Consider the following 11,338-nt stretch of genomic DNA (forward strand, 5'->3'; position numbering starts at 1 on the left):
CCTGCAAATATGAAAGCTGCCAGTGGGTGGCCTAGGGCTAGGAAACCTTCTGCTGGCACTATCCAGCAGGTAGGTTGGGAAGTCCCTCTTGCAGTCTTGCCTCCTACCCTGGTCCCCTTGGAGGCCTGCCTGCTGAAGACATCCTAACCTGCTCTCTGAGGCTGCAGCAGCTGTCACTGAGGACAGGTGAGACCTGAGCAGTGCCATTGACTGGGACCAGGGCTGAGCATGGCACAGCTCTCAGGGCATGTGCCCACACACCCTCTCTGTTCCATAAGCTGCAACACATGCGCACACCTGGCAGCTGTATTCTGCCACAGCAGCATGGCCACACCCACTACCGTGTTGATTCACGTGTGCCTAATGTCCCACAGAGACACCTGAGGACATGGATGAGCTCCAGGGTGCAAGAGCACATGGGCTAAGGTGCATGCATACGAGGCTGTGTGCTTACCTGGAGCGTCACCCAAGGGGTGCCAATGCCAGGGCTGGGTTCCCATGGGGAGGGGCGTGTGCTGGGTGGCCGCCAAATGTGAGCTCAGCCTCCTGCTCCCCTGGGGCTGAGGAGCAGGTGCCCAATATGCATGGGGCCCTAGGGCTGATATGGCAGCATCACCTGGCACAACCCAGGTCCCTCCCCTTCAGGCCTGTCCAGCTGCTGTCACTGTAGGAGTGGGGACCACAAGGCAGGTTAGTTGCATGCCACCCACTGAGTCAGGCATGAAGGTGAATGGGGACTACAGTGACCCTGTCCCACTCCTCCTGCACTCCAGTGCTCAGCTGCACAGACCAAGATGCTTGGCAGGCTGGGATCACTGACGTCTGGAACACCTGCATCTGAAGACCACGTGACGGGGAACAGCCCTATCTCTGAGGCATAGGCAGCACCTCCGCTTACCACAGATGTGCTTCCTGCTCAGGTGAGGGGCAGGAACAGAAGCAGGAGCCACCAGCTGGACCAAAGGGCTCCAGGCTGCATATCTGGGCCCTGGGCTTCCTTGAGCAGGCAGTTGAATCCCTCTAAACCTCCATTTTAGCCCCAGCAAAAGGTGGTAATTTCCCTGCCTCCCATCCAGGCCATGTAAGGTCCAGACATCCGAAAATACTCAGCCATGAACTACAGGCTGTGTCCGTGAGGCTGTGTGCTGTCTGTGAGGGGCCAGCGCCCTTGGCAGCCAGCAGCACTGGCCTCCATGCCTGAATCCATGCCCCAGGACTCAGGTCTCAGTGACAGCACTGGTGTCCAAGACCTGGAGAGGGAAAGGGGGCTGCCTGGGCCACACAGTGCTGGCGTCTCCCCCCCACTGCCTGTGGGACTGCTGTTTGTAGAGATGTGTTAATTGGAGGCGCTGCAGCCTGTGGTCCCAGGGGCCAACCTGTGATAAGAAAGGCCCGGTCCCTAGCTCCCCTCCCCCGCACTCCCTTTTGTTCTGACGCTTATTTGTGGGATTGTTTTCCTCCCAAAGGCAAGACCGAGGCGGCTGCAGCCCCAGGCACAGGCTAGACATCCCTGTGACGCTGGACATGACCCTCTTGGTGCCTGAGGCCCGCCCCTGCCACACTCTCTTGCTAGTCCAGGACCTGCCCCCTCGGGACACCTCAGCCAGGATGACCAGGGCTCACTGCCCCTCAGCCGTGGGCCCCAGAGTGGGTAAGATGATTCCTCCATGAGAAGGAGGTACCCTGGGCTCCTCTGGAGCACTCTGGGATGACAAACCCCTGTGGCTGGCCCGCCACTTTACTGTGGGAGTGCCTGGTGCTCTGGTTGCCCCCTCCTCAGGGACCCAAACAAAGGGACCTGCTATAAACAAGGGGAGGCTCCCAGGAAGCATGAGGCTAACCGGGTGGTACAAAACTGCATCATGAATATAGCCCCAGGGGTGCAGTCCTCAAGGTCCTAACAGGGACAAGGCAGGTGAGGCCAGGTCTACCAGGGGCCACTGCCAGCCCCAGCACAGGCCAGGCCAGGCCCCAAGGATGGGCAGGGATTGGGGTAGAGACCCAGAGACACACTGCCTTTCTTGGGAGGGCAGACACCCAGCTCCAGCAGCCCAGGAGACCACAGGCAGGGCTACCTGGGCTATGACCAGGTTCTCCACTAATGACACCCTCCCTGTGCCCTTTCAGTGCTGGAGATTTTTCTAAATGGTCTGTTCAGGGTCAGTGAGAAAAGGGAGTGACCTGGACTCAAGCCCCCACTTCCTGGGCTGGGTTTTCAAGGCAAGAATGTGGCTGGGCCCCCCAATCCTGCTGGGAAGCCCTGCTGTGCCCCAGTGCAGAGGGTGAGGGGCTCTGGAAGATTTGGGAGCTGAGCCCCTGCTCCTCCCATTTTGAGCCTCAAAACAGACTGTGAGGACACAGAGCCACTGTGGGAGGAGGTCTGGCTGGAGGTAGGAGGAAGTTGCACACACACGCACAGGCCAGAGAACACACTGGCTCCTGTGCACACACATACCACACCTCACACACTATCCGACCAAGCCACGTGTGCACAGGAACCCAGGTACTCCCCGGTCTCCTCCAGAGCCTCCCCTCCAGGAGGACAGGGGTTGGGGGTCAGAGGCCCACCCAGGATACAGGGAGCCTTGCGCAGACCCCGGATACCACTGGCCACGTTCCTGCTACCGCTGAGCCCTCATGGCTGCTCTGTTCCAGGTACCCTGGCGAGTCTGGGCCTCACCCTCTTCCTGTCCCTTACTGCCCACTGCTCCCATTACCAGGCCAAGGGCTTCCCCCAGGGAGAGCCGGACATTGCTGAGGCTGACCATTGGGCCAGGTGAGTGCTGGGCCCCTCCTGGAAATTATTTCCTGTGGCTGATTCATGGTAGGGCAGAGTGGGGGGAAGGGAGGAAGAGGGGTCCTGGGTGGCTGTGGAGGTCCTAGGGAGGGACCACGCCCAGGGTCTGCACATGAGGTCTAGTCATGGCCATGTAGGTCCACCATACCCCAAACTGTGACCTCGGCACCTGGCCTGCCTTCAAGGTCACTCACCCACCTGGCCCCAGACAGCCCAGTATGTCCAGAGTCCAGCTTTGTTTTCCACATTGGTGGGAGTGGGTCCCCCGCGTTCTCAAGGTAGCAGCCAGCTACAGAGGCCTTGACCATCAAAGGCCCATATGCTTGGCCCCCAAGTCTCCCCATGGGGCTCCAGGCCATCAACCCCAACTGCTGGACCAGGCCACGTCATCTTGAGTCCTTTCAGCCCCCCTGTCCCAGCCTGGTCATTTCCTCCCATTGTCTAGGGGTCTCACTCCTCAGCTTGGCACACTGATCAATCAATTAATGAGGCTGGTTGGGTAGGACCAGGGTCCCAAGGGGGACCAGTCAAGCCCAGGCTCATGTGGTCCAAGACCCCTCTCTGTATGGATTTTATTAGTCATGCCCTAAGGAAGGGAGGCTCAGAGAGATGGCCTTGCCTGCAGTCACACCATAAGTGCCTCCACGTCCCTCAGACACCAGAAAATTGGTCAGGGCCTGAGCCAGCTGGGCCTGGGCCCTGGGAGCAATTGCAGACCCCACATGTGAGCAGTTGCCACATGTAGGCCCCAAGCAGCTAGAAGTCTGGCCCCGATGGGGTACTCAGGGAGGAAGGAGGAGGAAGAAAGGAGCAGGAATCTGACCTTGACCGTGACCGGACACATCTTGCCTCTTACTCCCTTGGTGCTGGGAGGCAGTACGACTCCAATCCCACGCGCTGTATCTGCCTCTTACCTGGGCCTGCCCCTCCCATACCCTGGGCCCCTCACTGTCTTCTCCTCCTGCCCAGGGTCAAAACCTCCCTCCTGCAAGACTTTTGGTGCCAGCCAGCCAGCCAGCTGCCTCAGGAGCATCTCTCGGCTCTGATCAGGTGCCTGGCCACCCAGCGGGTATCACTCAAAGCCTGGCAGGTAAGCCTTCACAGAGGCAGAGTGCATGGGTATGGAGGGGGAGCCAGGCTGCTGGAGGAGGGCCTACAGGTGGGCACAGGTTTGCACCAAGCCAGACCCCAGCAGAGATGGGCAGGAGGGGGCCGGGGACTGGACTGGGGCAGGGGACTTGGGAGTGCAGGCACCCATCTGCCAGCTTCAAAATCACCAAGAACATGGCTCCTGGGGCCACCATGATGGGATGCCTGGCCCCCTGTGATGGGCTGTCACTCCTCTGGGCTGGCTTTCCAGTTCAGTCCAAGGTAGACCCCTGGTCATGTCAGCCAATCTGCCTGCAGGTGCTTCTGCCTCCCACCCTGGCGGTGATGAGGGCTTGCCACATGGCTGCGTGGTCCTCCCTAGCTTCCTCTGGTGTATAGTGCCCCCTGTGGGTCCTCCAGGCCTCCAGGACACACCCAAAAGTGGGTTCTGCAGCCCACTGATCTTTCCCTGGGGCGTGCCTAAGGATCCTGGGCCATGAGACCATGAGGCCTTGAGACTCAGGAAGCATGCTAGGTTGAAAGGAAGAAGAGGGCACTGTATCCCAGTATAAAATTAGTAGCAAACATGCTCAAGAAAAATCAGAAAATGCAGAAAAGTAGAAAGACCCCACTCCTCCAGAGAAACGCCGAGCTCTTGGGGACTCTCCCTCCGGCCTTCTCTAAACAGGATCCACTTGGCTTCCAAGCCTTGGGTTGTGCCAGCCTTGCCTGCCCAAGGCCCCAGCCATTGCCACCGCCATGTGAAGGCTCAAACTGCAGGAGACAGTCTCCAAGTGCTGCTCCTTTCTTGTTGGCCCCTGGCCTGGTTACTGCCCTCCCCCAGAGTGCCTCCAACCGTGCAAAATGGGTTCTTGGCTTTGGTTTTGTTTTGGTGGTGCTGGGGATTGATCAGATATGTATGTGGACTGAGTGGTTTCCTCAGTTGGTCCTTAAAAAGGAGCCCAGAGAAGTGTCTCTAAGGTACTCATGGAGTTGGCTGGCTGTGGAGTCCATAGGCTCGAGGGGAAGTGAAACCCCTAGTAGCAGGTTGTCCGTCCATTCCCGGTGTTCAGGTGGATTCTGCTCTAAACATCACAGGAATGTTTTACAGATAGCTGATGAATTCCTTAGAATGCCTCAAGAACACTCACAGAACTAGTTTTAAAATATGGTAGATATTAATCTAACGATACCGATACTTACTTTGAATAGCATCAATAGTCTAAATGCACCAGTTGAAAGATGGTATGCTTGCCTAGCACATGAAAGACCCTGGGTTCAATGCCCAGCAGTGCAAAAGAGAGAGAGAGAGAGAGAGAGAGAGAGAGAGAGAGAGAGAGAGAGAGCAGTATGTTAGAGTGGATCAAAAAAGAAGACCTAGCCTGGTGCAGTGGCACACGCCTGTAACCCCAGAGACTTGGGAGGCTGAGACAGGAGGATCACATGTTAGAGGTCAGCCTCAGCAAATTAATGAGCTTCTGTCTCAAAATGAGAAGGGCTGGGGGTGCTGGGGTTGTGGCTCAGCGGTAGAGCGCTCACCTCGCACGTGCAAGGCCCTGGGCTCGATCCTCAGCACCACATAAAAATAAATAAATAAATAAAGTTATTTAAAAAAAATGAAAAGGGCTGGGGATGTGACTCAGTGATAAAGCACCCCCGGGTTCAATTTCCCGGTACCAAAAACAAAACAACATAAAAAGAAAAAAAAAAACCTGTGTTGTCTACAAAAGACTACTTTATTTCTATTTATCATTTTGTGTGTGGATGCTTGAGATACTGGGGATGGAACCCAGGGCTTCAGCTATGCTGGGCAAGTACCTACCACTGAGCTGCACCCCAGCCCTTTTTATTTTTAATTTTTAGTTACATATGGAAATAATATCTTTGTTTTGTTTATTTATTTTGATGTGGTGCTGAGAATCGGACCCAGTGCCTCACTCGTGTGAGGCAAGTGCTCTGACACTGAACCACATCCCCAGCCCGCTCCGGCCCTTTTTATTTTTCATTTTGAGACAGAATCATTTTGAGACATTTTGAGATAGAGATAGACGCCCAGGCTGGCCTCCAACTTGTGATCCTCTGGCCTTAGCTTCCCAGGTAGCTGGGATAACAGGCAGGTGTCATTGCACCCCGCTAAAACCCCACTTTAAATGTAAACATGTGTAGATTAAAAGTAAATGTGTGGGGGCTGCACAGCCTAGCATGAGAGGGGCCCTGGGTTCAATCCCCAGTGCTGGAGAACAAAAGTAAATGGATGGAGAAGCCACACTCCAACACTGGTCAACAAGAAGCAGGAAGCAGCTGCTCATCCAGGCAGATGAGCAAGGACCAAGTGTGCAATTCTGCAAGAAGAGGTGGTGGTCCTGAGAAAGCCTGCACCCGGCTACAGAGCACCAGGGCACTGGGGCAGGAATCTCAGCACCACAGGGGAGGCAGGCCAGTCCACCAAGGTCACTGGGACTTCCACGCACTTCCATGGGCACAGCTGGTGACATCTGTGGTGACCTGGTCCCATAATCGCAGAGCACACGTTCTTTTTCTTTTTTTAATTTGTGTGTGTGTGTGTGTGCAGCATGTCATCTTTATTTATCATTTTCCTCCTTTTTTTTTTTTTTGTACTAAGGATTGAACACTCGACCACTGAGCCACATCCCCAGCCCTATTTTGTATTTTATTTAGAGACAGGGTCTCACTGAGTTGCTTAGCACCTCACTTTTGCTGAGGCTGGCTTTGAACTCCTGATCCTCCTGTCTCAGCCTCCTAACTGGGGCACTACAGTTGCACCTGAAGGTGGATTCATTATGTATTCATAAGTGCACACAATGTAGTAATCTTGATTGGTGGGGGGTGCTGGAGCTGTGCCCCACCAGGGCAAGTCCAGACTGGACAGGGAGTGACCTGCTGCCATCCTGCCCAGCTCAGCTGCTTGGCCAACCTTGCCACGTGGCGCGGCCTTCAGGGTGACTTCAGGCTCCACCCGCCTGACCTCCTGCTCTTTTACAAGTGAGTGCCCTACCCCATGGCTCCTGGGGGCCCTGCTAGGCAGGCGGGAGGCCTGGCCCTGCCTCCCTGATGTCCTCCCACCTGCCGGCAGCCTGAGCCAGGTAAGGGAAGCTGACTGCCGGGCCTTCACCCACCGTGCTGCCCAGGGGAACACAGAGCTGCTGGCCAACTTGCCTGACCAGAGGGTGACCCTGAGACACACAGCCCTGGCCTGCCTGGTAGGTAACCCCAATGCAGACGAAAGGACAGTGGGGTTGGCCTCTGCTTGGTGCTGACCTGCTTTCTCTGCAGGGGACGCCTCACCTGCAGCTCAGTGCCTCAGACCTGGAGCTCCTCGGGGTCCTGGTGTGTGACATGCAGGCATCCAGCATCGTGACCTCAGACCCTCATGTGCTGCAGAACCTGCTGCGCTGTCCCCGGCTGACTGCTGCCCAGAGTGTTGCCCTCAACAACCTGCTGGCCAGTGGGAGGACCCAGCTTGGGTGGGTAGGGGTCACAGGGTCTAGGGTGAGGAGGGGTTGGTGGGGTTGGGGGCTCCCCTGCTTGAGACAAGATAAGAAGCAACTGGATCTTGGGCTCCGGGGGTCATTGATGGCCACATCCCTACTGACCTCTGACTTCTGCCTCACCTCCTCAGCCCTCAGCCTTGCTCCTTCTGCCTCCAGCCCTCAGCCTTGTTCTGGCCCCACAGGCCATGGGGTGCAGGGTGGGAAATGCTGACTGTCTGGCTGGGTGCCCACAGCAGGGCAGGCTCCACCAGCTGTGAATGGGCACCTGCCTGTACTCTGGGTACACCTGAGAACCTCCTGGAAGCTTCTTCCGCCCTGCTCAGGGAGGGGCAGCAGGTTGGGGGTTGGGATGTTGCCCTCGGCCCCAACACAGTGCCCCTTCCCATGCACTAGGCCTCCCAGCTCCTGGAACCTGAAGGGGCTTCAGGCCCTGGGATCCCTGACCACCTGCATCAGCCCCCATGTGTGGGCACAGGTACCAGAGGTAGGTGGTGCCAGCGGAGTGGCCATGGGCACAGGGTAAGGTGCTGCCAGATGTCTCCTCCACCAGCCCATGCCTCCCAGCCACTCTGGGGACCTAGTGGGGCCCCAAGATCATCGGAGTCTCTGGGGTGGGAGGGGGGGGCCAGGTGCCTCTATGATGTGTGGATATCATGCCTACCTGCCAGGCTGTGGGCCTGGACTTCTTCCACAGAGTGGTGGCTGCCTGCCGGGCAGGACAGCTCAGCCAGCATGATGCCAGGCACTTCGTGACCAACTTCCTGGAATCCAAGGCTAACTTGGCATCCTGGAGGCCCAAGCGGGGTGCAGGTTGGTGTGGCCACCATGGGCATCCCCCAGTCTAGGCTCCCCTCTCATCTGGTGTGGGCCAAGTTGTTGGTTAAAGGTGAACCTGGGATGTGGTCAAGGTCTAATGAGGTCAGAAGTGGAGGTCAGAGTGGAGATGGGCTGGAGCCAGCAGAGGTGGTCAGCTCTAGCCTTGGCTAATGGATCTGGTCATTAGCCCACCCTGCTGGGAGGCCCTGTACCCATGGCAACATCACAGCGGCCACGCTGCGTGACAACCTGTTCCTGGTGCACTATGACTGCGCCCAGCTCCAGTCGTGCCTGGGAGGCCCCGTGCTCAGGGCCAACCTGGACCCCCTGCTGCAGCACCCCCTGCCTGCTGAGTGCCAGCGCGTCATCAAGGCCAAGCTGGCCCAGGTACAGGGACAGACCCCCGAGGGGCAGGCAGCAGGGCCTGGGCCACTGAGCTCACCGCCTGCCTCAGGTCTACCCACAGGGCATCCCTGAGGACCAGCTGCGGCTCATCACCTCTCTGGTCTACCTCTTCTCACGCACTGAGATAGGCCAGTGGAATATCACATCCAGTGACACGGTTGTGGCCCTACTGGCCTCGGATGTGGCTCTGGAGAACCAGACAGAGGTGAAGGCATTGGAGGTGGCTGGGGAGCCGTCTGGTCCACCCAGCCCCACTGACCCTGTCCCTGTTCCCAGGCAGTCCTGCAGAAGTTCCTGGACCAGAATGGTACGGTCACCAGTGCCCTTCTGGTGGCCATCGGGGGCTCCCGCCTCTGCTGGATGAGCCCCCAGCAGATCCAGACCATCCAGCCCTCAGAATTCCGGTGAGCCTCCCATACAGCCACACAGCTGGCCACCCACCTGGCAAGGGTCACCAGGGGAAACCAAGGCTCAGGAGGGAGACCCATCCAGTCTGGGCTGGGCTACTGGAGATGCATTCATGTCCTAGGGCCATGGTAACAAAGTACCACAAACTAGGTGACTTAAAATAAGTAACGTGTTCTCCAGAACCTCTGGAGGCCAGAGGTCCCAAGTCAGGGTATCAGCAGGACCCTCCCATGGGTGCTTCCAGTCCCCAGCATGGCTGAAGCTTTGGTGCTCCTGCGAACCCTGCCTCTCCTTCACATGGCCTTCTCCCTGTGTCTGTGTCCATATTCCTCTGTTCCCATAGGGACCCCAGATTCTGGATTTAGGGATGACCTAATCCAGTCTGACTTCGTCTTTTAATCTGATTTCTTCTGCAAACACCCTACTTGCAAATAAGGTCACATTCTGAGGTTCTGGGTAGATGCAAGTTTGGGGGAACCTGCTCAACCCAGCACAGAGGGCAGAAGGTCTCCCAGGGGGCTCACAGCCTCACACTCTGCAGGCTGGCTGGGGTCCTGGACATCTCCTCCTGTCCTCAGAGCCAGAAGGACGTGCTCTTTGCCAAGGCTCGCGAGGCCTTCCACAACACCAGGTCCACGGCTGACTACTACCGCTTCATGCGCCCCTACCTGGGTGAGCCCCGCCTGTGGGTGGTGCCCTCCCAGAAGCCCCCCCTGCCCCTTCTCATCACTGCCCCCCCAGGTGGTGCCCCAGTGGAGGAGCTGCAGCACCTGGCCCAGGCCAATGTCTCCATGGACATCGACACCTTCACCAACCTCAACCCACGAGTGCTCCAGGTGGGGGGCTGCGCTGACGGAGGGGAGGCAGGGCAGGGCTGGCTGGCCCAGGTGCCCCAGATCCCAGGTCCACACAGTCCTGAGTGAGAGGACCAGAGGTGTTCTGTGCCCCTCCTCGTGTTGTCCCGGGAAGCACTGCCCCTGTGGGGTCCTCCTCAGCCACAGAGGCAACCCTGGGACCTTTCTGCCTCCCTCCCAGAGCCTGAGTGTCAGCAATGTGACCACCCTGCTGGGGCAGAATGTGGGGGACCTGCAGAAGGCCCGCAGCCACCCCACAGTCAGCTCCTGGCTACGGAGCCTCAGCAGCTTGGCCCGGGATCAGCTGGGCCTGGACGCTTCCCACCCTGGGCCCAGCCCTTCCTATACAGCCAGCAGGCCCCCCAGCATCACCCACCCCACACTCCACTTGGCCTCCACCTCAGGCCTGCCTGAGAACAACACCTCGGCCCCCATTGCAGGTACAGTGTACACCTTTACTCCCCTCTGGGCCCAGGGCCCTCTGTAGACCCTAGGCTGTCCCTGTGTCCACCCTGCTTGCCCTCACATCTGCCTCTAAGTGTCTTTGGCTTGGCACAGTGTCACCTTCCATTGCCTGCTGACCCATTTGAGGACACAGTGCCTCCTCCTAAACCCACAGATCTGTGGAATGGGTGAGGGGAAGCTCTGTGGTCCCTGAGGAGCTAAGAACAGTTGCAGAGGGTCCTCACTGGCCTTCCCACACTTAGCAGCCCAAAGCAGGGGTTCCCAGGGGGGCTGCAGGTGGCTTCTGGTTGGAACTAATAGGTCCCCTCCCTATCTGCCCACAGGAAGCCCCCCAGTCCACCTGGGTTTTTTGCCGCTCTCTGTGGCCCTGCCTTCTGGCCTTCTGTGGCTGCTGCTGCGTCGCACATCTCTGAGCCCAGTGGGGACTGCTCATGGAGCACCAGGACCCTGGCCAGTGCAGACAGTGCTGCCCCAGGGTGACCAGGCCCACAGGCACCACATGCAGGAAACAGGGGGCTGCTAGGTGGAGCTGGCCACCTGCCCAGGTTGTGGCTCAGACCCTAGCCCCAGGGGGACAGCTGTGTCCCACCTCTCAGGAGGCCTGCAGGGCCGGCCCCTCATGCCTTGGCTCCCAGGAGCAGAGACCTGGCCAGTTACAAGCCCAGGCGGGCAGGAAGATGAGGCCCAAGTCTCCTGCCTCCTCCAGGACACCTGGGCTGGGCAGGACTTCAAGGTCATTGTTCTCCCTGGTGGATCAGAATAAAATGTAAGGCTATCCTGCCACCTGTGTATTTGCTCAGGTCCCAGAGGGGACACAGGGACCCTATTACCAGGGCCCAGCATGTGTCCACCACCTTGGCGACACCATCAATCACAACAGGAAGGCCTCTCAAACAGCCCCCCAGCCTAGAGGCCCACCCTGGACTCTTCTTTCGTGAGAGTGAGAGAGCTGACCACATGGACCCCAGATTATAGGGTCACAGGAAGCCCAA

At 58.1% G+C, this 11,338-nt stretch overlaps 1 protein-coding gene across 3 annotated transcripts; it reads left to right on the plus strand.

The window, feature by feature from the left end:
• The first annotated feature begins 192 nt into the window (after positions 1 to 192).
• On the plus strand, positions 193 to 11,127 carry LOC107146513 (mesothelin-like protein). 3 transcript variants are annotated; one of them, XM_048789428.1, is made up of 16 exons: positions 193 to 920; positions 1,467 to 1,651; positions 2,656 to 2,776; positions 3,767 to 3,887; positions 6,804 to 6,889; positions 6,981 to 7,107; positions 7,181 to 7,371; positions 7,792 to 7,882; positions 8,067 to 8,208; positions 8,402 to 8,601; positions 8,669 to 8,824; positions 8,896 to 9,023; positions 9,569 to 9,699; positions 9,769 to 9,863; positions 10,063 to 10,321; positions 10,670 to 11,127. In XM_048789428.1, the coding sequence occupies exons 1-16, from the start codon at positions 904 to 906 to the stop codon at positions 10,867 to 10,869; spliced, it is 2,250 nt and encodes a 749-aa protein (XP_048645385.1). In that variant the 5' UTR covers positions 193 to 903; the 3' UTR covers positions 10,870 to 11,127. The 3 variants fall into 3 exon arrangements, with proteins under 3 accessions (XP_048645385.1, XP_048645386.1, XP_048645384.1); XM_048789429.1 differs by having other exon boundaries at positions 9,569 to 9,658; positions 10,670 to 10,790; XM_048789427.1 differs by having other exon boundaries at positions 9,569 to 9,863.
• Positions 11,128 to 11,338: the final 211 nt, after the last annotated feature.

This window comes from Marmota marmota, unplaced genomic scaffold (genome assembly GCF_001458135.2).
Source record: "Marmota marmota marmota unplaced genomic scaffold, marMar, whole genome shotgun sequence".
NCBI classification, from domain to species: Eukaryota; Metazoa; Chordata; class Mammalia; order Rodentia; family Sciuridae; genus Marmota; species Marmota marmota.